The sequence below is a fragment of the Plecotus auritus genome (assembly GCF_963455305.1).
Source record: "Plecotus auritus genome assembly, chromosome: 2".
In the NCBI taxonomy this organism is placed as follows: Eukaryota; Metazoa; Chordata; class Mammalia; order Chiroptera; family Vespertilionidae; genus Plecotus; species Plecotus auritus.
In genome coordinates, this window is record NC_137771.1 from 32,877,440 (window position 1) to 32,895,271 (window position 17,832).

Here is a 17,832-nt window from a genome sequence, read left to right on the forward strand (position 1 = left end):
TGACCTGATAAGAATATATTCACAAAGGCAGTGTCAAAATTTTTGTTCCAAAAGTCTGTTGCTTAGAAGCTCAAGTCCCTGTAAGAGGGTTTTTATTATTTTTAAAATATTTTTATTGATTTTAGAGGGAGAGGGAGAGATAGAAACATCAATGATGAGAACCATTAATTGGCTGCCTCTAGCATGCCCCCTACTGGGGATCAAGCTTGCAACCTGGCTATGTGGCCTGATCAGGAATTGAATCATGACCTCCTGGTTCATAGGTCAATGATCAACCACTGAGCCACACTGGCTGGGCTCTAAGTGGGTTTTTATGCCTATAGTGTGACCTCCCATTCCCCCCACAGTACTTCTACTTCCTCCCACACTCACTGACTAGGTAGTCTGTTCTCAGGCCTGATGCCAAACGGGCCTTAAAAAATCATCCTGTATTTCTTCCCTCCCTGTGTTTAAGCGGGAAAGGAATGAAGGAGGTGGTGAGGATGAGGTAGGTGGACACAGCTCTGTCGGGGGGGGGCTGTCATCACCAGCTTCCCAGCTCTTCCCACTACACCATGTGGTCTCTGAGCCTGTTTCCTCATCTGTGGGGAGAACAAAAACCACCATCCCGCTGGCCTCACCTTGCAGGTCCGCTGCAAGGGGCCTGAAGTCAGAGTGCAGTGGGTACCAGGCTCCAAGGCTGAGCTCCGAGGTCCGAGGAGGACACACCAAGACGAGCCACATGGCTGTCCTCACTCAGGGGGGCTAAAGGAGGGCGGTCCTCAAGGTCCCATCTGCTTCCCCACAGCCTCAACACTCAGGCTTACTTCACTCACTCCCCACTCCTCCCCCAGCTCCAAGGGCCTTCAGCCTGCTCAGCCTGGCTTCAAGCCACCACCATCACTCACCCAAGAATTACCGCAATGGCTTCCAGCTGGGCTCCGTGCAGTCACCCTGCCAACTCGTCCTCCACAATTGCCAGTGTGTTTAAAATCCCTTTGACTCAGCAATTCTGCTAGGAATTTATCCGAGGGCTATGCTGGCAAAAGTACTCTAAGATACATGAACAAGGATGCTCATTGCAGCATTATTTGCAATAGCTAACAACTGAAAATAACCTGTCCATCGATAGATATTCATGCAGTTGCTCAAAAGAACAAGGTAGCTCACATGTGCTGATGTGGCAAGATCCTGCACTCCCAAGGCACTGGGTGAGAAAGGAAGGTGTGTAAGTCTATAATTAGGATGACACTAGTAACATACATGTTATTCCACTACACAGACGGTACTATGTATGAAACCTTGAAGCTGTGGTTACTCCTAGGGAAAAGGACTAAGGATTGCCTCGGGTGGGGTGACTTCCACTTTTATAGTATACTTCTAAGTTCTTTCAATTTTCACCATTTATATGTAATAATTATATATTTTTAAAATATGGAATGCTTCATGAATTTGGGTGTCATCCCTGCACAGGGGCCATGCTTATCTTCTCTATATTGTCCCACTTTTAGTATATGTGCTGCCGAAGCGAGCACCTAATTATCTTTAAAATAAAATGGGCGCCAGGCTCAGTGATTCCGCTGGCCCCACCCAGATCACATGGGAAGACTGGGGTGCTAGGCATTCAAGGCCCCTTGTGGGTTGGCCATACCCTCACCCCAACCTCCCTGACTCAGCAGAATCCTGACTCCCCACTTTTTCATACCATGTTGTGTCCCCAGTGACCCCTTCACAGCACCAGTGTAATCTGTCCTTTTCCCGATAACCCCTTCTGCCACCCCACCCGTCCCTGCCAAGCCAAAAGGTGAGTTATAGAGTGGCAGGAACGCCAGCCCAGGGTCGCTCCCTCTTCAGAGCAGGAAGTACCCACGCCCCGCTGCTCTCAGCAGTCCCTCTGAGAACTGCACTCAACCCAACAAAGCCACCCAACCCAAGGTCCCCCCAGTTCTGGGGAGCGGTGCACATCCGATGGTTTGTTGAAAGGCTCGGCACCTCACCTCTGGTGGGACTCAAAGAATCAGAAATGGCTGAGGCCTCAGGTGCACACCCACCAGCTCAGTCTCTCCTCCACCCCATGCTGCCACCCTCACTCTCCGCAGGGGCTGACGAAGGCTCTCCCCACACTTTCACCTGCCCATCTCCATCTGTTTCCTGGGGAAGCCGACCTATGGACTTATTCCTTACACTGTGTCTCCTTATCTGTAGGGCCCAGCACAGTACCTAACACATAATAGGCACTCAACATTTTTCTTAATATGGAAATGACACTGACCTCGCAAGGGCTGTGCGAGGATTACAGAGGCTGTGCACAGGGGCCTGGCCAGCGCAGGCCTTGATGCTCTGAACAAAGAGATGAGCTGCGCAGGGATGTGCTGATCCACTAATCAGGACAGGGTGGGAATCTACAAAAATGCTCAGCTGTTCTGCAGTCACTGTGGGAAGTGTCCACAATTTAAATAATCCTGTCACAGACACCCATGATGTGGTTTTGAAGCTACAGTCTTCAAAACAAGGTAGATCCTATTAGCCCAAGTTTCAGATGAAGAAACAAACTCAGAGAGGAAGACTCTGCGTGGGCAGAGCTGGGGCAGGTCACACTGCAGGGCCTGCACTCCTGTGGAGGCAGGTGCACTGCATGGCCCACATGCAACTATGGTGCCCCTGCGTACAGCACCCTCACACCAGCACAGGCTTCAGCGCACCGGAAGCACTCTTTATTGTCAGCGGGACCCCTGGCTCGGCCCAGGATGCAGGATCTTCAGTGGGGGAGGGAGAGAGGACTTCGGGCCTCAGAAAGGGCCTTGGCTCACATAGCACCGTGCAGATACAGAGCTAGAAACTTCTTGAATGTCTCCGGCTGGAAGTCAACTGGCCCAACAGGTTCCTGGAAAGAACACAGCCTATTAGGATCCTTTAAGTTTAATGGCAGCAATTAAACCAAAGGTTTATTTCATGTAAATCCTAAGTACCTGGACAGTAATTGTTTCTCTCTCTCATGGACCAAGGAAGGGCCTGGAGCATTGGCACCGGAGGGGTACCCAATAGTCGAGAGGACATGAAGCACTCCCAGCTTCTTCTTCCAAATCTTAACCCGACCTGACCTAATCCCTCTGACTTCACCCAGTACAAACCAATGGTCTGTTGCTCCTTTTCATCCCAGGATCAATAAATAAGCCCTTGCGCACTCCACACATTTATCAGGCACCTTCTCTCTGTATGGGGCTGTGCTGGAAACCCGCAGTGACCTGAATCGGGCCCCTGCCCTCACAGAGCTTACAGCCAGGTGGTCAAATGGGACAATAAAAGATGATACGCCTCATAGCAGAAGTAGGAAAAAGATGGGGGGGAAAAAAACAGGAGAAAATGACTAACTCATTGACTTCCATACACAGAAGAGATCATGTATAAATGACTCTTTTTTTTTTCGGGGGGGGGGAGGTGGGGTGAATCTTAAAGGGCAAGTAGAATGGGGCAGAAAGAAAAAGAAAAGGAAGGAGACTTCAGAGAGACCAGTACATGTGCTGTACAGAGGGACACACAGAGGCAGGAAGAGCAAGGGCGAGGAGGCTGATGCTGGTGGGGCTGGAGGGGGTGGGAGAAGAGGCAGGTGGGAGCAGGAGCTGAACTGGAGAGGGAAAGAGAAGCCACTGACCACACCAGGAAGTCCTGGCACTAAGTGTTCTGGAAGGAAGAGGAGAGGCATGCAGGGGGAGGGGGAGCAAGACTGAGGGCAGAGAGGAGGTGGGTGAGGCTGTGCAGGTGAGACACACTGTGTCTGGGGCAAAGAGAAGGGCCCAGGCCCGGAAGGAATTTCAAGGGTAGAAACAACACTGTGCTGGAGATCTAACTCTACACTGACACGCTGACAATGTTCAGAGGCTGAACAAGGCTCTGTGTGGGACACGGGACACAGCCAGTCAGATCCAGCAGCGCCCTACTCTGTCCTCTCACCCCGATCCCACTTTATGTCTCTTCAGTGCTTATCGCTGCCTGAATTTACATTATGAATTTAGATGCTGTGCCGCCCACCACACAGGAAGCAGGCCTGACTCAGCTGACACTGGGAGGGCAGTGGTCACGGGAGGAACTCCCTCTCTGTGGAATGAAATGAATGAATGCATCGCTCACGGGCCCTACCTTCAAGGAGCTTGGAGCTGGGTGTGACAGAGAAAAACACGTAAACAGGTGATGCAGAATGTGATCGTGTATGATGTAATATAGGAGCTATGGGAGTGGGCTGGTGGGTCCTTATGCTAAACCTGGAAGGACAAGTGGAGGGTGGCCAATGGAAGGAAAATGGGGATGGGTGGGTGGGGAGTGGGGAGAAGCCTCCTTTGCAGCATCCACCAGGATCCTGAGCTGCTTACGTGCAGGGCACACGGGGAGCTGAGGTGCTGGGCGTGGTGGTGCAGAAGGAAGCAGGAGGGAGGGGAAGAGCTGGGCAGGGCTCAGGGTGGAAGATGTTGTTTTGGGGGATGGACATGGCTGAAGGAGCCCTCCAGTCAGAGGTCCTGGGCACCAAGCTCCTAAAGCCAGGGCCCCACACATGAGTTCCCCCTCAACCCCATTCCTACTCACACTGGGGAGGGAGAGTCACGGCCCTGCTCCGTCACAGGTTGAGATGGCTGGACTTACCACCACCACCTTCTTTTTGATCACTGGGAGGCACCAAAAATGCTGATAGAGGAGCTGGTCTGAGTCCACCCAGACCAGATTCTTGATGCCCTCGCTAGAGGCCAGATCTGTGGTGTTCAGCTGTAAGACCAGGAAGTGGAAGACACGGCCATCGGTGCCCACACTCTGCACGACTACCGGCTGCTCCAAAACCTTCGTGTCATTCTGAGAGGAAAAAGGGACAAGTAATCAAATCGGGAATTGTGGAGTGCAAGAGCACCAACAAGGCAGCTTCTCTCCTGGCCTTTAAAACAATGTCCACTCCCCTCACTGGTTTCACCACAAGAGAATGAAAACGGAATGAGGAGTTCAGGGCACTGACCAGGGCCAGGCCACCCCGCCCTCGCCCCAGCCTGGCTTTCCCTAGCCTGATCCTCGTGGCCCCAGGGTGCCTGCTCTTCAAGTTGAGCAGACTGAAGTAATAATTCCTACCACTGAGAGGGGAAAACTGGCAAGCGGCACAGGACAGGAAATCCTCCAACTCCTGGTGACATCAGCTCTATCAAATGTGGGCCCTGAGGGTCATTGGACTAATGCAGTCTCACTCCATTCTCATTCCATTTGACAGATGAGGAAACTGAGATTCAGCGAGGCAAGTGGCTTGTCTAAAGGCATAAAGATGTGTGACAACAGACACCTCTGAACCCAGACTGGCTAAGCCTGGCCATGCTCATCTCCACTCCCGCCGCCTCCCAAGCCCGGCATTCTGGAACGCAGGCAATGGTCCTGCCTGGGCTGCATGCCCTCCATGCAGCTCTGAATATGCCAGATTCCTGGGTGACCACTCAGCCATGTCAGCTTCAGGGTTTCACCAGTCAACCTATTTGCTAATTCTCTTTCAATTAGTGCCACTTGCTAATAACAACACTAGCAACATTTGCTGAAGACCTCTCATGTGCCAGGCATTGTGCCAGGTTTTACATAAAGTCACTTCTAATCTCATAAATCTTGCAATATATTCTCACTTAACAGATGAGGAAACCGAGGTTCAAAGAGGTGGTATAATTTGCTCGAGGTTACCACTGAGGTGTGAGCCAAACCCCATGCTATTAAATCACTTAAAACCCTACTGTTCTGGCCCTAGCCAGTTTGGCTCAGTAGCTAGAGCATTGGCCTGTAGACCGGGTTCGATTCCGGTTAAGGGAACATACCTCGGTTGTAGGCTTCTCCCCAGCGCAGGCCCTGGTCAGGGCGTGTGCAGGAGACAACCAACTGATGTGTTTCTCTCACATCGATGTTTCTCTCTGTCTTTCCCTCTCTCTTCCACTCTAAAAATAAAAAAATCAATGGAAAAATATCCTCGGGTGAGGATTAACACAAATGAAACAAAACAAAAAAGTCCCTACCGTTCTGGTCTATACCCAGTGTCCCCTGTGTCCACTAGCAGCATCCCTTCCCTCTCTCAGTAGGGTCCCAGCTTGGATGACAATCATGTTCACCCACGGAGACTCGGCAGCAATCAGTTTCATGACTGCTACCCACCAGACAGAGTTCCACTGGCAGCCCCTTGAAGCAAAGCATCCTTGATTCGAAAATGCTACCGACATTCACCCCTTCGGGGAATCTAACGTTAGGAATAGCTCATGTCAGAACTCAGTATGGGCCACCCTGGGACTGCTGGCCTTAGAAATACCTGTTCTCAACTGCATGAGAAATAAATAAAAAGAAAAGTGCCTCTAAGTGTTAGCTGAGAATTCTGTATTGACTCTTATCTCCCTCTACAGATCAATAAAGCTGCAGGTAGTACATAAATTTCTCAGCAATTTTACCTTTTACACAGAGGCTCTTCCTATAATTGCTCACCTTCACATCCCCAGGAATAATTTGTACCTGGAGGGGTTGGGGGGGAGGGCTCCTTTCTACCCAACTGGGTGGCAATTAGTGACAGCGTTGCTACCGCGCTTTGCTGGCAATAGCTGGCACAGAAGCTACAATGAGCCTGCAGGCCTGGAACCCAGCCCGGGATGATCTCTGACTCCTTCCCCTGCCCTAGAGAGGGGAGGCAGCACGCCCTTCGAAGCTGGAAGGATCAGGGCTCCAGTGCTTGCCGACCTACTCATTAGCTGTGGGCTCTTGGGCACATTACCTAACCTTCCAGAGTCTTCAGGAAATATATATACATAGAGAATAGAAATGAAGATAACCTTACAAGGACTGGAAAGACACAAGAAGTTCACATAAAGATGTGACAGCTGCTAAACTCATGGTTGTGTCACCGTGGGCAGTTACTTAGCCTCCCTGAGCCTCAGTTTCATCATCTGTAAAATGAAGCAAATAGCCCTAGCCAGTTTGGCTCAGTGGACAGAGCGTTGGCCTGCAGATTCAAGGGTCCCAGGTTCAATTCCGGTCAAGGGCATGTACCTTGGTTGCAGGCACATCCCCCGTGGGTGGTGTGCAGGAGGCAGCTGATTGATGTTTCTCTCTCATCAATGTTTCTAACTCTCTATCCCTCTCCCTTCCTCTCTGTAAAAAATCAATGAAATATATTTAAAATAAAAATAAAATAAAATGAAGCAAATAGTATCTGCCACAGGGGGTTGCTACACGGATTAAACAGTGCAGTGGTTTCAAACTTGAGCTTGTACCAGTACCACCCAGAGGGCTTGTCCAGCACAGATTGCCGGGCCCACCCACACAGTTTCTATACAGTAGGTGTGAGGTGGTTCTGAAAATCTGCACTTGCAACAAGTTCTCAAATGATGCTACTATTGCTAATCCAGGACCATATTTTGAGAACCACTGACATAAAGAACCCTAATTAAATGACTGCACGTAGCAGATGCTCAGACCAGGCAAAGTCTATGCCACTCTCCATCTCATGTGGCTAATCACTTCCCCAACCCCACCTAGTTCCCAGACGGAGTGTGATGGACAACAGAACATTCTGAATTTCCTCCCTTCCCCAGGAGGGCCTCAGGCTCTAACCAAGATCTAGAAGTCGGCAGCAGCTCCCAGAAACGCTTTACCCCAACCTTGAGATAGCTCCATGTGGCAGCCACTCAGCCTGCATTCTACACCATATAGGTCCCTGAGCCCTCTTCTTAGAATCAAGGGGATACTACTAAGGGTATCTGGGGTCCCCAGCACCTGTCCAGACTTGGCAGGCAGGTCCAGGCCACTCTCCTGCCTGCCTGCTGGAGCCTGGAGCTCCGGTTCTGATACTGTGCACAGAGGTGGAACACTGCAGACACACAACAGAAGCCATAGGAGCTGGGGACACCAGGTTCCCATCCTTTCTCCACCACTTACTGCTGGTAACCCTGGAGAAGTGGCTGAGCCTCCCTGCAATTCAGTGGCATAATTTTAACACTGGGGGTCCCAGTGAAACCGTGTGGATTACTGTCATCAACAAACAAGGCATCTTATGTAAAAGGCAGGCACAAAGCAGGCCCCAGCAGATGGCAGTTCATCTCTGCAGGGTGAGTGCAAGTGCCTGAAGTTCCTCTGTCGAGCAAGGATTCCTTCCCTGCGCCCCTTTTTTCTGAGCAGTCTTCCCCCGATACGTACCCCATAGAGAAGCCGGGCCTGGGCCAGGGCATTGCCAAAGGCAAACAGGATCATCTTGGCCCTCAACTGATCTGGTTGAAAGCGGTAGGGTCGGATATTGGCTGCCTCCAGCAAATACAGGGTGTGGGGATAGGGGTAAGGATAACCCTCCTGGAAACCTGCAAGATACACAACCGTGGAGAGGGCAAAAGATTAATCGGCCTGCCACGCCTCAGGAAAGGCAGATACTACCACCCTCGCTCAGGGGCTGGCAAGCTTCTGCATGCCAGCCAAATCTGGCCCCCTACCCGTTTTTTTAAAATCAACGTTTTTTACTACAGCACCACCCTGCCCACTCACTCATTTACATAAGGTCTACTGAGTAGCTGTGACAGACACCATATGTGGCCTGTAAAACCTTGACTATTTACTATTTGGCTCTTTACAGAAAAGTTGTGCCAAACTGTTACAGGTGGTTCTTGCGTGAATCTAACTCCACCCCTTTCTCATTCGAGCACATGGATGATAGTGCTATCAGCAGAAGGGAAACCTGAAACCTATGGTAATTTTTTTTTTTTTTTAAGTACATCATTTGGCCCTGGCCGTTGTGGCTCAGTTGATTGGAATGTGCACCAAGGGTTGCAGGTTTGACTCCTGATCAGGGCACACGCCCAGGTTGTGGGTTTGAGCCCTGGCCCCAGTTGGGGCACTTGTAGGAGGCAATTAATCCATGTTTCTCTCTCACATCAGTGTCTATCTGTCTGCTTCTCTCCCCATCTCCTTTCCTCTCTCTGAAATCTTTTTTTTTTTTTTTTAAAAAAAGCAAATCATGCCGAAACCGGTTTGGCTCAGTGGATAGAGCGTCGGCCTGCGGACTGAAGGGTCCCGGGTTCGATTCCGGTCAAGGGCATGTACCTTGGTTGCGGGCACATCCCCAGAGGGAGGTGTGCAGGAGGCAGCTGGTCGATGTTTCTCTCTCATCGATGTTTCTGGCTCTCTATCCCTCTCCCTTCCTCTCTGTAAAAAATCAATAAAATATATTAAAAAAAAAAAAAAAAAAAAAAAAGCAAATCATTTGCAGAATTCAATACTTTATTATTAGTAATACATGACTTGCCTCATATGTCACAACTATCTACACAACACTGGTGCTGAGAATCCAAGTTTAGTGTGTGCTCATCGCAGCCATGACCCTACCAGTCATCATTCTCCTCCCCTGCAGGCTCTGGCAAACCCTTAGTAGGCTGGGGGCTTCTAGAATGAGTAACCTGCATTAGTGAAAGTGGGTGAAAAGGGGGAAGAAAGAGGCTGGGAATATGTAGGCTCTGAAAATCCCAAAGAGTGCTACTTAAGAGAGACTTGGCTTTCCCATCCGCCTCAATTCTTGCTTTGGTCCCTCAGCACATGTAAACGCCCAGCACTCAGCACTCACTCTGTGCCAAGCTCTAAGGCACCAGGAACAGGCCACGCAGAGCCTGCCTCTGCCTTTGAGGAACTCACAGTTCAGAGGGGCAGACGGACAGGAAAACCAATCCTAGAGGGACATGTCAAGATGCAAGGTGAGTCAGGGGCTATGGGAGGAAAGTTAACAGGTCCTTGAAGAGACTGGAACATTTCTGGGAAGAAGTGATTCCTGAGGTGAATTATGAAAGGTGAGGAATTATCAAGCTGAAGACAAAATGAGGCAAATCGTCAAAAGTTCCAGGTAGAGGGAAGAGAGTGAGAAAGGGCATGATGTGTTAAGGATAGCAGGAATAACGGGGGCTTATGGGGCAGCAAAGATGAGGCTGGTGAGAGAGGCAGAGGCCAGACCTGAAGGCCTTCACGTGATAAGCTAAGGAATTCAAACTCTGTCCACTAGACAATGGGAAGTGGGCCTGGAGAGAGATGGGATTACTTGTTTTGGAAAGGCCAGACTGTGAACTAGGGAAGGAAAACAGCCGGGTCACACTGACCAGCTGGGAGACTATGGCAGTAGGCTGGGTGAGAGACAGCAGGGACTGGCCGAGGCCGCAGGTGTGGAAATGAAGAGGTTCAGGAGACAGTATGGCTCATAAAGACGGAGCGGACAGCAGGAGTTGTGGGCCTGCCTGGCCTGACTCGCCCAGTCTCCGTCTGGGCTGACTGGGTAGACGGTGGTGCCTTGGATGAACAGCACTGCTCAAGGCCTGTGGGGCTTCCTCAGTCCTACCAGGAGGTTGGCCAGAGTTTACAGAGAAAGAGGGTCTTTCAAAGGACCCATGACTACAGGAAACATTTGGCCCCTGATCAAAGCCCCTCAAGCTGCCCATGAAAACTCTGATGTCACAGAGTTGCTCTTCAAGTGTCAAAAGCAAAGTCAGCCTTTGAGCAAATCATTTATCCTCCCTGAACCTCAGTTGCTTGGCCTCTAACGGGAGACAACAGTACCTGTCTCACAGGGCTGCTCCATGGATCTTAGAAGAAAATGCATGTGAGGTGCCTCGGACATAGTAAGTACTTGGCAGATCCTTCCCCTTTGGAAAAAGCATGTCTCTCATCTGCACACTGCCTGGAAGTCAAAGGCTCTGATGCTTACCTGTGTCGTCTTTCTCATCATAAACATTAGATTCCTGAAGACCAATAGTGGGAGATATGGGATAGAACGTCTCAAGAACATGATCCTTAGTAGCTTCAACTTCCTCTCTGGAGGCGATGGGGGGCAGAGGATCCTTGGCATTCAGCTGGGCTCCGCTAGTACCATCGACCTGAAGGAGAATAGACTCTGAAGGGGAGAAAGACGATTAGTCTAACCTGGTCTAAAGCCTTGTATCAGCTTCGTCCTGCCATGCTCATCTTTTATAGCTTTTTGAGCGATCCCCCTAATCACAGAAAACAAAACTTTGGTTAAGATATTAATCCTGGGACTGACTAATGGATTTTTCTTTTTATTAAAAAAATATATATATATTATTGCCCTAGCCAGCGTGGATCAGTGGTTAGAATGTCAGCCTGCGCACCAAGGAGTCATGGGTTCCATTCCCGGTCAAGGGTAAGTACCTGCCTCCGGTTGGGGCGCGTGCGAAAGGCAACCAATCGATGCTTCTCTCTCTTTTTCCCTCTCTCCCTCCCTCCCTCTCTCTCTGAAAAAGCAATGGGAAAAATATCCTCAGGTGAGGATTAACAAAAAATTAAAATATACTGTTATTGATTTTTAGAGAGAGAGGTAGGAAGGGGGGTGGGAAGAGAAAAAGATAAAGAGAAAGAGAGAGAGAGAAATATCGATTACCTACTTCCTTGCACACCCCCCACCAGGGATTGAGCCCGCAACTTGGGCATGTGCCCTGACTGGGAACCAACTGGCACCCTTTTGGTGCACTGGAGGACACCCAACCAATTGTGCCACACCAGTCAGGGCACATTCTTCTTCCTGTGTTCCCTTTCCAGTGACCCCCTAAGACCTGGTGGTTTCTGTAGGTTCAAGTCTGCTCCACACAGATCGTCCCTGCTCTAAGCTGGCTCCACACAGATCGTCCCTGCTCTAAGCTGGAGACCCAGAAATAAGTGAGAGTTACTTTCTGCTCTCAAGAAGCTCAAGGTAGTAAGTGCTACAACAAAAGTATGAACCACACTCAGAGATCGCAGAGGTGGGAAAACAGCCTCCTTCAGGAGTCCTGGGAAGCTTCCTGGAAGAGACATTGCTTTCAAACCAGCTTCTGAAGGATCGTCAAGGGCAGAGTTTCTCGACTTTAGTACTATTCACATTTTGGACCAGATAATTCTTTGGAGAGGGAGGCTGTCCTATAGATGTCTGACAGCATCCCTGACCTCTACCCCCTGGATGCCAGAACTACCTCCCCACACCCACAGCCCAAAGTCATGTCACAATAAAAACTGTATCCAGACACTGGCAAATCTCCCCTCGAGGGCCACACAGCCCTTGATTGAAAACCGCTGGGTACGAGTTTGCCAGGCAAAGGAAGGGGAGAAAAACATTCTAGTTAAGAAGGAGTGACATGTGCAAAGGCACCGAAGTGTGCTACTCCATGGCAGAGTTTAGGGAAATGATTCCAGATGACTAGAGTATGGTATGGTGGGAGGGAGAGCAGAGAGAAAGAAGTACTGAGATTAGAAGCTCAGGAAAAGGCTATTAAACCCAGGATGTCCTCAGTAACTGAGAGTGAGAGAAACCAGGCCAGAAAGCCTCACTTAAGTTGGACTAGCATATTTGCTACAAATAGACATGGGTGTACAACAGAAAACTCACATCTGACTAATTAGCAAGTCTGCCACTCTGAATGTGAATGACCTTCACAGAGGTCCCCACAGGTGGCCACATGCCACCACCACCAAAATGGAAGAATTTGAGAATGGCTTCATGAGAATTCTCCATAGAGGCAAATCTTCCTCTAAAGTTGTGTGGTTTTTTAGAAATAGTCAAATAGCTGTGCAATAGTAATGGATCAAGAATGAGAAACTTGCCCAATTGGCGTGGCTCAATGATTGAATGTCGACCTATGAACCAGGAGATCACAGTTCGATTCCCAGTCAGGCACATGCCCGGGTTGTGGGCTCGATCCCCAGTGAGGGACATGCAGGAGGCAGCCGATCAATGGCTCTAATCATTTGTGTTTCTATCTCTCTCTTCCTCTCTGAAATCAATAAAAATATATTAAGAAAAAAAAAAATAACAAGCTTATGTATTGTGTGGCCATAAAAAACTGCCATTTAATTAGCATGGAGCCTCCCTTATTGGGTATGTAAAAAAGGGATACTACATTTGTGAATAAATTCTGATCTATTTGTTAAAATAAATCATACCTATACCTCAGGAACAGTTTTCTAAAGTATTTCCTGTTTCCTCACATTTAATCTGCAAGGAAGATAAATGTGCCTGGACCTCTCCTAACCTTGGGTTTTAGCTTCTCCCCACAGACCACTCTAGTGTGGTTTCCAATTCAGTTCCCTCCATATCCCTCCTCCAGTGACAGCTCCAAATGGGGCAGTTTAATTAGAGGTAATACTTGATGATGGGCCAACAAGTGCTCCTCTATTAATGAGGTTCACTAATTTCCTTAGTGGTGCCATTACCTCTGCAAAGCTGACTCCTTGCCAGGAAGTCCAGACTCAAAGGGGCAAGCTGGAGAAATGTGACCAAGCAGATGTCCTGAAAATCCCAAATTATTCCCTAGCTGGTCTCCCTGTTTTAGGTTTCCACTCATCAGAACACCTGTGTACTCTGAACATCCATGCCTGAGACACTTGAAATTTGGTATTCGTTCACTCATCCCTTCAGTCAGCACCTATCATGTACCATGAACTTTTAAGACACTGTGGACAGAAGTTCACAGTGCAGTGGAGCAGACAGAAAAGATCTATAATAATAAAAGCGTAATATGCTAATTAGACCAGATGTCCTTCCGGATGAAGCCGGAGCTGCAAGGGAAGGCCGGGTCTCAGGTGCCTGCTGGGGGCCGGAGGGAAGCTCAGGTCCCGGGTGCCAGAGGGAAGCCGGTGTCGGCAGCTCGGGGAAGGAAGGCCTACTCTTGCACAAATTTCATGCATTGGGCCTCTAGTATTAGATAATTACAATACAGTATACTATGTACTATGAAAAAAGTATGCATAATGGGCATAAGGATCACAGAGGAGGAATAGTTAACTTGTGGATACACACAGGAAGGGGGCATGAGTTGAGTCTTACAGGTAAAAATCCTAATATATAAAAAGCCAGGGGCTGTCACAACCAAAACAACTGGACGGACAACAGAACACAGGCTGTAAGGGGTGACCAGGCCGGCAGGGGGGTTAGTGAGGGATGACCAAACGAATGAACAGCAGGCTGCGTGGGGCAACCAGGCTGGTAAGGGGTGCAGTTGGGGGTGACCAGGCCAGCGGGGGGAGGGGGGACAGTTGGGGGTGACCAGGCCGGCAGGGGGGCAGTTGGGGGCGACCAGGCCAGTGGGTAAGGTGGCAGTTAGGGGTGACCAGGCTGGTAGAGGGGGCAGTAAGGGGCGACCAGGCCGGAGGGGGGGCAGTTGGGGGTGACCAGGCTGGTGGGGGGGGGGGCGGTGGGGGCAGTTGGGGGCAACCAGGCCAGCAAGTGGGGGCAGTTAGGGGAAATCAGGCCAGCAGGCAGAGGCAGTTAGGGGTGATCAGGCTAGCAGGAGGGGCAGTTAGGGGCGATCAGGCAGGCAGGTAGGCAGGCAGGTGAGCAGTTAGAAGCCAGTGGTCCCGGATTGTGAGAGGGATGTCCCGGATTGGAGAGGGTGCAGGCTGGGCTGAGGGGACCGCCCTCCCCCATGCACGAATTTCATACACTAGGCCTCTAGTTTAGTTAAAGAAAGTAGGAAAGAGCATTCCAGATAGAATGCACAGCTTGTGCAAAGATGTAAAATCTTGATGCCAAAAAGCTGCAAGTGGCTAAAGTGTAAATTTGGGCATGAGGAGTGATAGGCTATAGAGCAAGGCTAGAAAGACTAGCAGGTGGCCAAATCACAGAGGGCCTTGGGTACCATGATAAATGGTTTAAGCTACTGGGAGACAGTGAAGGATTTGGTATAAGAGGGACATAAGACGTGCACTTTAGAAAGATCACTCTAGCAGCTACGTGGAAAATGGGTTGAAAAAGGAGAAAAGCATGCATGAGATACAAAGGCTTTTGCAATAGAATCTGAGCTTTGTGAAGGCAGAGACTCTGTGTGCTTTATTGCCTCCTTACGTTGTCAACATTTAGGCACTTGCAAGCACTCAATAAATATGGCTGAATTAATAGTCTTGGGAAAAAGTGATTGAAAACAAAACAAACAGCCCTAGCTGGTTTGGCTCAGTAGATACACCATCAGCCTGTGGACTGAACGGTCCCGGGTTTGATTCCGGTCAAGGGCACATGCCCAGGTTTCAGGCTTGATCCCCAGTGGGGGTGGGGGAGGCCTGCAGGAGGCAGCCGATCAATGATTCTCTCTCATCATTGATGTTTCTATCTCTCTCTCCCTCTTCCTCTCTGAAATCAATAAAAAATATATTTAAAAAAACAAACAAAAAAACTGAGCTATGGCTAATGTAACTGAGAATGTGCCTAAGCCTACAAAATTGGACCATGAAGGATGGAAGTGAGGATATATATGGGGGTGTGGGGGGAGGCTGATCATGTGAGCTGGTGGTAAGGCTAAGAGTAGAAAGATAAAAAACAGACTAAAGCTTTCTGGCATACAAGATGACCAACCTCGGTTCCAGGTGGTGGATATCCTGGAGTTTTTGGCGCAGATCCGCCTGGCCAGAGAAGGATGCTTTAAAATCTGGGATTTACACAGCTGTATCAGATTGTCCACAATGACTGGGCTTGGGAAAAAGAAGAAACATTTGGAGACATAAAACATGTTGACCCCAAAATCCATCAACTGGAAATCTTACTGACTTGGGGGAAACTTACCAATAGGTCTGTCTCTTGGGGATGTCTTCAGTGGAGTGCCAGAGACGGGCATGAGAGATCACGTTCAGTACACGTTCATCTTGGTTCTCTATGTGGTTCCGTGGGTCGTCAACAAGGCTAAGCACTTTGTCAGGAAGACCTTCAATTAACTTGGTCTTGGTAAGCCAGAGGGCCTGCTTTACACCTTTGGGATAGTCAGTCACCAAAAAAACAAAACAAAAAAAGACAATTTAGAATGAGATACTTAAGTCCAACTGGTAGCATCTTGGGGAAAAGGCTGGAGAGAGGGGGGCGGGGATGGAGCCAGCCATCTGAGGGGTCAGAACAATAAGGAGCAGAAACTAGAACAGCCAGATTTCAACTCAACTTCAGGAATGACTGTCTACTGCTGGATGGTTAATGACTGAGACAGTGTGTGCCGGCACCAGAGCAATTAAAAAGGGGCTGAGATGGCTGAGAGCATAAGCGTCTGTCTATTGCATTCAGACGGACCCTCCAGCCAATTAAATCAATGGATGCCAACCTTTCAAAACCCATATCTCTTTTATTAACCCACCCACCAGTTCCTGACAGGAAAAGCCCATATCTACCAAACGTACCTCATGTATTAAGATTAAACCCATGCAAACATTTAGAAATGCAATTTCTGGATTTTGCAGTGGAGCATAAAAAACCCTGGAGTGGGAGTGGAGTTTTAGTTCTGACACTGCCATTGTTCCTTAAACTTGAAAATGTTATGGAAAGTCTATAACAAAACTCTGGAAGATACAGAGCTAGAGAAACAGATGGGGGTAATGAAGAGATCAGGAACTTTACAACCCACTTAATCCAAACGCCTCTCAGAAAATAGGAATTACTACTGGCCACATTTCGCACACGAAGAAACCGAGACCCTCAGAATTTCAATGTCTTGCCCGACGCTACAGAGGGCAGGGGTCAGCGCTGGGAAGAGGAACGAGGTCCCCTCCCGCCCGGCCTGGGGCCTCACCCTCCAGGAGGCGGCAGCGCTTGTGGAAGATGTGGCAGGTCCGGTCCTTGTACAGCGGATGCTCGTGAACTGGGAGCGGCCGGCGGAACCTTGGATGCGTCCAGCCGCGATCCCAGGGCGGGAAGACCGGCCGCGCCAGCCCGGGCATGAAGTGCATTTTCCCCGCGTAGGTGATGGGCTCCAGTCCAGGGATTTCGTACACCCTGTCCAGGGGAGGAGGCTCGGGCTTCCGCGTGGAGCGGACGCCCCACTCGTACGCCTCGCGTCTCGGGGCTCCACAGCCCCCAAGGCCGAGCCGTCCGGGTCGAGCCAGCGCCAGCCTTGCGGGCCCCGACGCCAACGCCATGCCTGCCGACTTCGTCTCCTCAAGACCTCCACCTGGGCGCCGCCATCTTCCCGTGCGCAAGGCCTGCTGGGAACGAAAGGGGCTGGGCGCCAAGCCTCGTCCTTTGAGTGGCAGCGACTCGAACCAATCAAGGCCAGGGCATCCTTGTCTTGCCCCACCCTCAGGGGGAGGGAGGGAACAGGAAGGATCCTCAGGTGCAGGGAAGGGCAGCTGTGTAGGTGAGTGGTCGTGTTGGGGCAGGGACGGGACTGGAACACCTGGACTTCAAACCCGAACTCGGAGGAACCTGAGCCGCTCACAAGCAGCTGGAGCTTGGGCAGGGCACTTCCCTCTGAGCCCAGGGTTCTTCGCTGTAAAAACAGAATAGAAACGCCGAAGCTAGCGCACCTGTACAGCGCCCGCACTTAGTGGGTGCGCTGTGAGTGTCCTTTCCTTTCCACCCACTTCTCTCAGCTGCGGGCACTGTTACACACCAGCGCCACGGCTCGGTTCGTAGTGCAGGCCTCTTCCCAGCGCCGAGAGGGACTGACTTTCCTCCCTTTTCCTCGGGATTTCCCTTTCCGCCTCCTGGAAGCAAGCCAGAGCGATGGAGGCGGCCTTTGCTCCTTGAGCAACACCTAGTTATCACATGCCCACTGTGATAGTTTAGTGCAGTGGTCGGCAAACTCATTAGTCAACAGAGCCAAATATCAACAGTACAACGATTGGAATTTCTTAACTTAAATTCTTCTAACGCCACTTCTTCAAAATACCCAGGCCGTGGTATTTTGTGGAAGAGCCACACTCAGGGGCCAAAGAACCGCATGTGGCTCGCGAGCCGTAGTTTGCCGACCACGGGTTTAGTGGGAGAAACAGCAAGTAAACAAATAAGCAGTTGGAAAACCACACACACACACATTGTCCCTTTCCTCAGTTTTCTCCTCTTTAGCATTTAACATAAACATACAATATGTTTCCTGTTCTGATCTT

General features: G+C 50.0%; 2 protein-coding genes across 4 annotated transcripts in view; one reads left to right on the forward strand and one right to left on the reverse strand.

Annotated features, from left to right (window-relative positions):
- MRPL37 (mitochondrial ribosomal protein L37) lies at positions 1 to 17,428 on the reverse strand. Its single transcript, XM_080654053.1, has 7 exons — positions 16,518 to 17,428; positions 15,530 to 15,713; positions 15,323 to 15,438; positions 10,697 to 10,882; positions 8,161 to 8,318; positions 4,615 to 4,818; positions 1 to 2,863 (listed from the first exon to the last, which is right to left on the reverse strand). Exons 1-7 carry the CDS (start codon positions 16,861 to 16,863, stop codon positions 2,786 to 2,788), a joined length of 1,272 nt encoding a protein of 423 aa, XP_080510179.1. The 5' UTR covers positions 16,864 to 17,428; the 3' UTR covers positions 1 to 2,785.
- CYB5RL (cytochrome b5 reductase like) overlaps positions 17,032 to 17,832 on the forward strand; it is a 20,076-nt gene continuing 19,275 nt past the window's right edge. Inside the window, exon 1 of one of the 3 annotated variants that reach the window (XM_080654054.1) lies at positions 17,032 to 17,081. The gene's annotated coding sequence lies outside the window, so the exon portion shown is untranslated. The remainder of the gene's footprint in view (positions 17,082 to 17,832) is intronic. The other 2 variants (XM_080654056.1, XM_080654055.1) reach the window with 2 other exon arrangements.

Excerpts from the sequence above, each read along its gene's own strand:
- MRPL37 (XM_080654053.1), bottom strand. The coding sequence starts at position 16,863 with ATGGCGTTGGCGTCGGGGCCCGCAAGGCTGGCGCTGGCTCGACCCGGA. Across the intron at positions 8,319-10,696 it reads TGATGAGAAAGACGACACAG|GTTTCCAGGAGGGTTATCCT; the intron begins GTAAGCATCAGA and ends TGTATCTTGCAG. Across the intron at positions 2,864-4,614 it reads TCAAAAAGAAGGTGGTGGTG|GAACCTGTTGGGCCAGTTGA; the intron begins GTAAGTCCAGCC and ends TGTTCTTTCCAG.